The following is a 6,252-nucleotide window of genomic DNA, read 5'->3' as shown; positions in this document are numbered from 1 at the left end:
CTTCTCCTTATTTCCTTCTCTCCTCTCTGTTTCTCTCCTCTTTTTTCTTTTTTCTTTTTTTTTTCTTCTTTTTCCTCTCATCTGATAGCTCAAAATAAATTAACCGGCTCTGCTCTCCGCCAATTTTCTTCTTCCTCCTTCTTTTAGTGTGGTTTCTCTGTGGCCAATTTGTCTGGAACGACACTAGCAACCTTTTTTTGGTTTCACCCCAAAAACCAGAGGCCTTCGAAACAGAGAAATAGAGGCAAAGATAACATCACTGGTTGGTGTTAGAAAACAACTCTACTTCTCTCAATTTTGTTTTTTTTTGGGGGGGGGTGGAGTTTGGTCGTACTTGTGTTAGTGTTTGGAAAAAGATGAACTTGTTCGATTTCATTATTTTTTTTGGGTTTCTAAATTTGCTGTTTTTTCTAACTTTATGGTGTCTAACAGAGTTCGTTTTATGTTTTGGTTTCAGTTTGAAATACTTGCTTAAAAGGCTACATTTTCTTAAGAGGTATGGATTGTTAACATTCTCGTTTTTTGCTTAAGAGGTATATTTGCTTCAAAATCTTCTTACCATTATCTACTTGAAATTGTTTGCAACTATGTATATGTATAATAGTTTGATTAGTGATCTGCCATGAAACTATTGAAATGCTTGAAGTTAGGCATTGTCCTAAAAAAATTGTTATATATCATTTTACAATTGAAACTTTTTGGTGTGTATATAGTGCAAGATGAACAGGGACTGGGTACATAATAAAAACAGGTTAAGCAATCAGTATAAGGCTGGTATTGAGTCATTTATGGAAGTTGCAAGTCATCATATGAATGAGAAAAATGAGACTCCATGTCCGTGCATGAAGTGCCAAAATATGAATCGTCATTCTCTTCCAATTGTCAAAGCACACTTATGGAGGTATGGCATGTCAGTGGTTTATCACACATGGATATATCATGGGGAACAATTTGGGATACAAAGACAAGATTCACCTCCTACAACTACTCAAGAGGCACCTCGACTCGATGATTATACATTTAATATTTTAAATGATGCTTTCCCTCGAGATATTGACATAGATGAAGATTTGGTAGAGGAAGATGACATGTTGGGAGGTACTGAAGATGTGGGGGATGATATGACCAATATGCATTGGGTTGAAACTGATAAGTATGAGAAATTGGTAGCTGAAGCTGAGCGAGAATTGTTTCCTGGTTTCAATGCATCAGTTTTGACAGCAATGGTACAATTCATGCATGCAAAGGTACTTAATCATTGGAGTAACAAGTCATTTGATACAATGTTAGAAATACTTAGTGATATTTCTCCTAAACCTCATAACATTCCTCCATCGTTCTATGCTGCTAATAAGATGTTGAAAGATTTGGGTTTGGGCCATGAAAAAATCGATGCATGTGTGTATGATTGTGCTTTGTTTTACAAAGAGCATGAAGGGAAAGATAAATGTCCAGTGTGTGATGAGCCGAGGTATAAGCCTAGTACTAGTAAAAAGAAAAGCAAGGTACCCCAAAAAGTGTTGCGCTACATTCCTCTGAAGCCAAGATTACAAAGATTGTTTATGTCAAATCATACAGCTGGTCACATGAGGTGGCATAAGGATAAAAAGGTTGATGAGGAAGGTATTATGAGGCATCCAGCCGATTCCATTGCATGGAAGGAGTTTGACAAGATGTACCCTCAGTTTGCTGAAGATCCACGAAATATTAGGTTAGGGCTTGCAACGGACGGGTTTAACCCATTCGGGAATATGAGCACATCTTATAGTATGTGGCCTGTGATGGTGGTTCCATACAATCTACCACCTTGGATGTGTATGAAAGAACAATATTCGATACTGAGTTTGCTTATTCCAGGCCCTAAAGCACCAGGCAAAGAACTTGATGTGTATTTGCGTCCGTTAAGGGTATATTTCTAACACTCGGGCCCAAGAACCAATCCATTTAATTTGAATTTTTTTCACTTGTTGAAAGTCCTAAGGCCCAGTAATACCATTCCTTTTATTATAAACTCCAAAAGCAGGTTGTATAAATATATCATTTCATTGTGATGATGCAATTAATCAATTTATCAATTTATTTGCCTCACTATTTTTTAAATTAATTCTATTACATAATCAAATTTGATACTAAAGTGCAAATCTGTTTAAAAAAAACTAGAGATCTCTCACTTCTTTCTTACCTTACTAGATCAAATCCGAACTCACTGTCTTGGATTGCTTTCGTAGGGTAGGGAGCATTGAATTGTATTATCCCCCATGGTTGCTGCTAAGCCTTGAAATCTTGTTGAAGCTAAAGTTTAGTTGGATTGAAGACACAGAGGTATCTGTTCCTAAATTTCCACCACGGAGTTTTGGAAGCTCTTAGCTGATTTGTCTTGTCAATATACTAGCAAGGTCTGCGGCAAGTGCATGAGATTTGGGTTTTTATGATTGGGGGTATTTCATAAAAATTTATGATATGTTGGAAAAGGAAGAGGAGATGCATAAATTGAGAGGAAGACGAGGAGACGATGCTTTGTTTTCATCGCTTCTTCACGCACGACTCCTCACACTTCGACATTTGACAGCTCTAAGCACTATTCGATGCTTTGAGTTTGAGTCCAACTCTCCAAATCCAAGTCTGTTTGTTAAGTCACTTAAGCCAGGGATGTACGACGAGATCGGTAGGTCATTAGTCATTGCATCACTTTTTTATTTTTATTTTATTTTATTTTAATTACTTAAGTTTTTAATTGCCGTTCCAACTTGGTAGTGAAAAAAATGCAGTAGATGATGGATCATGTAATTGTTAAGTCACTTAAGTGGGTTTTGACTTTTGAGACAAAAAAAAAGAAGAGGTTAAGTGGGTCGGGCTTGAAGTGGGCTCGGGCTCAAGCCAAGCCCGATCCATGTCGGGTCACGGGCCGACTCGGTCCATTAGATCTCATTTTTTTATCCTGGCCCAGTCTAAGTTTTCGTGCTGTGTCAAGCACGGCTCACTAATATTCGTGCTCGTCCTATGCCGTGCCTCATTTAAATGGGTTAGGCTCGTGTCGTGTTGGGCCGGCCTGTCCCGTCCCGTTTGACACCTCTAATAGCAATCCACATTAAATAAAAAGTCGATCACACGTTTGATGTCACTTTAGCCACATTTAGTTTCATATTTACTTTCATTTTCATAAGTTGTTTTAAAGCAATAGCATCACATAGAGTGCTTAAAACATGTTGGCTTATGCACATTAGTACCAATATATTGTATACTACGACATGAGATAAAGTTTAGAGGATACATTGTATAATTGAATATGAATCATTATAGCTAGCCTCTTGCATGTGATGACCACCCCGACCCCGAATCTATCTATGATTCAGATTCAGATCCGGACTTCGATTACGACTCCGACCCCAACTCAGGCTCATATCTCGATCCAGATTCCTATTGAACCTGTATCCTATGCATCTTTCGCTGCACAAATTATGAATTCTTGACTAACGACCACAACATATGGACGAGATTGCGCATACTGTGGTAATCCGAGACACACTCATGAGACTTGTTTTAAATTACATGGCTACTCCGAATGGTGTGCTACTCTCAAAGATTAAACGCAACACGATACGACTAGTAATGGTACTGGTTATGGATCCCATACTTCGGATAAGAGTGATTCCAAGAGTTGGATAATTAATTTTGGTGCAACTTATCATATGACGTTTGATCCTGATGATTTTCTACCCAAACCCGACGAACTTATATTGCTAACGCTAATGGAGTCACTTATCCTGTGACAGGGGCTGGCACTGTTGCACTCTCATCCTCCCTCTCACTATCTAATACTTTACTTGTTCCATCCTTATGCAATAAATTGATGTTTGTTAGTTAGATTACTAAATAATTGAATTGTTGTGTACTCATTTACCCGAGTTTTTGTTTGGTTCAGGATATTCACACTAGGGAGATTCTTGGTCGTCGTTCTAAGAGAAGGGGCCTCTATTATGTAGATGACTTCAGTCCCAACATGGCTAACAGTGTGACACATCCCTCTGATAGCAAACAAAAACAAATCTGGTTGTGGCACCGTCGATTGGGACATCCAACTTTTAGTTATCTGAAGCATCTTATACCATATTTAGTCTCATATTTCAAGGACTACGACTTCAAATGTGATACTTGTATTTTGGCCAAGAGTCACCGTGTGCCCTATCTGTTGAGTACGAGCAAATGTAATACTATATTTACGTTAATTAACTTTGATGTGTAGGGACCTTCACCTATCACTACTCCTTCTGGCATTTGGTGGTTTGTCACATTCATAGATGATTGTACACGGATGACATGACTTTATTTGCTGAAGAATAAAAATGAGGTGTTTTCCCGTTTTCAGTTCAATGCTCAAATACATATTCTTCGCTCAGACAATGATGGAGAATTTTTCAATCATGACTTTCAAGCTTACTTCCAACAACATGGAATTATCCATAAGACGACTTGTCGTCAGACACCACAGCAAAATGGTGTTGCTGAACGAAAGAATTGACATCTTCTTGAAACAACCTGAGCACTTCTTATTAGCTCACATGTTCCTCGCCATCATTGGGATGATGCTATCGTCACCGCAGTTCACTTGATCAACCGCATGCCTTATGGTGTATTGAACTTGAAAACTCACTTATAAGTGCTTGAATAACAAGCGCACATGCCCTCTGTTTTGGTACTCACACCCCAAATCTTTGAATGTGTGACCTTGGTTTATCTCCATAAAAATTAATGTAACAAACTTGATCCATGTGCGCTTCGTTGTGTTTTTGTGGGTTATGTCACTCATTAGAAAGGCTACAGCTGTTATCACCCTCCTACCCGACGTACCTATGTCACTTTAGATGTGACCTTTATGGAATTTGAGATTTTCTTTCATGACCCAACATTCAATTTTACACTTCAAGGGGAGATACGAAGTGAAGAGCAGAATTAGAGCAACTTGGAAAATGAAGAAATTCGTCTCTGTTGAGAAGCGATTGATCATCCTGCCCTTGAGGATCGATCGCCCCGAGGTCTGGAGCATGAAATTGCTCGGCCAAGAAACGATCAATCTTCCAAACTCAACGATCGATCGTCTCGACTTTGGAGCACGAGATTGCTCTCTGCCTAAAATCGATCAATCGCTCATTCGTAGCGACCGATTGCCTGACCTGCTTGAACCCTGTGAAGATGTTTCTAATTCGAGTCCCACGCCTATAGACAATACATAACAACGAGATGAAGACCCCTTTCTAACTCAATTGTACTAACCGACCAATCTCCTGAGAATATCCTTGAGGTAACTACTTCTACTACACTTGTAAATTTAGATGATAAATTGATTAGATACCAATTTCCTTTCAGGCAGAATCGTGGGAAGCCACCAAATCGTTATTTACCTGATATTGACAAGACATCAAAGTATCCAATTGTGAATCATATATCCACTGAGAAAATTTCTAAACCACTTAAGGACATTGTGTATCAGTTGTCTGCTATTCATATCCCAACCAAGGTTGTTGAACTATTACAAGATCCTAAGTGGGTTCAATCTATAAAGGAAGAAATGAAAGTTGTTGAGAAGAATTAGACTTGGACATTGGAAACTTTACCACAAGGAAAAAGGACTGTTGGATGTAGATGAGTGTTTACCGTAAAACACAACGCTGATGGATCTATCGAGCGATACAAGGCAAGACTTGTGGTGAAAGGGTACACATAGACTTATGGTGTAGATTATGAAGAAACTTTTGCACCAGTTGCAAAATTGAACACAGTCAAAGTCTTATTGTCCCTCGCAGCTAATCTGGACTGGCCACTAAACCAGTTTGATGTAAAGAATGCTTTCCTACGTGGACAACTCATGGAGTAGGTGTATATGAACATTCCCCATGGATATAATACTACTCAGATTGGAACAGTATGCAAATTATGAAACTGAAACAATCACCACGTGCATGGTTTGGGCGGTTCACCATGGCAATGAAGAACAATGGTTTCAGACAAAGTAACTCAGATCATACTATGTTCTTGAAACATTAGAAAAGGGAAGGTAACAACTTTAATAATCTATGTTGACGATATGATTATTATTTGGAATGATAAACATGAAATATCTTAGCTACAAGACTATTTGGCTATTGAATTTAAGATGAAGAATCTAGGTGGACTCAAATATTTTTTGGGGATTGAGGTGGCCCGATCACAACAAGGCATAATTCTCTCTCAAAGGAAATATGTCTTGGACTTGTT

At 38.5% G+C, this 6,252-nt stretch overlaps 1 protein-coding gene across 1 annotated transcript; it reads left to right on the top strand.

Moving 5' to 3' along the window:
- The first annotated feature begins 719 nt into the window (after positions 1 to 719).
- LOC148297452 (uncharacterized) lies at positions 720 to 1,919 on the top strand. Its single transcript, XM_088247099.1, has one exon. The coding sequence runs from the start codon at positions 720 to 722 to the stop codon at positions 1,917 to 1,919; it is 1,200 nt and encodes a 399-aa protein (XP_088103225.1).
- The last annotated feature ends 4,333 nt before the right edge of the window (positions 1,920 to 6,252 follow it).

Source organism: Prunus avium, chromosome 1, assembly GCF_965620075.1.
Source record: "Prunus avium chromosome 1, drPruAviu1.hap1.1, whole genome shotgun sequence".
Lineage (NCBI taxonomy): Eukaryota > Viridiplantae > Streptophyta > Magnoliopsida > Rosales > Rosaceae > Prunus > Prunus avium.
This window is presented reverse-complemented; position numbering and strand designations above follow the sequence as displayed.

Excerpts from the sequence above, each read along its gene's own strand:
- LOC148297452 (XM_088247099.1), top strand. The coding sequence starts at position 720 with ATGAACAGGGACTGGGTACATAATAAAAACAGGTTAAGCAATCAGTAT.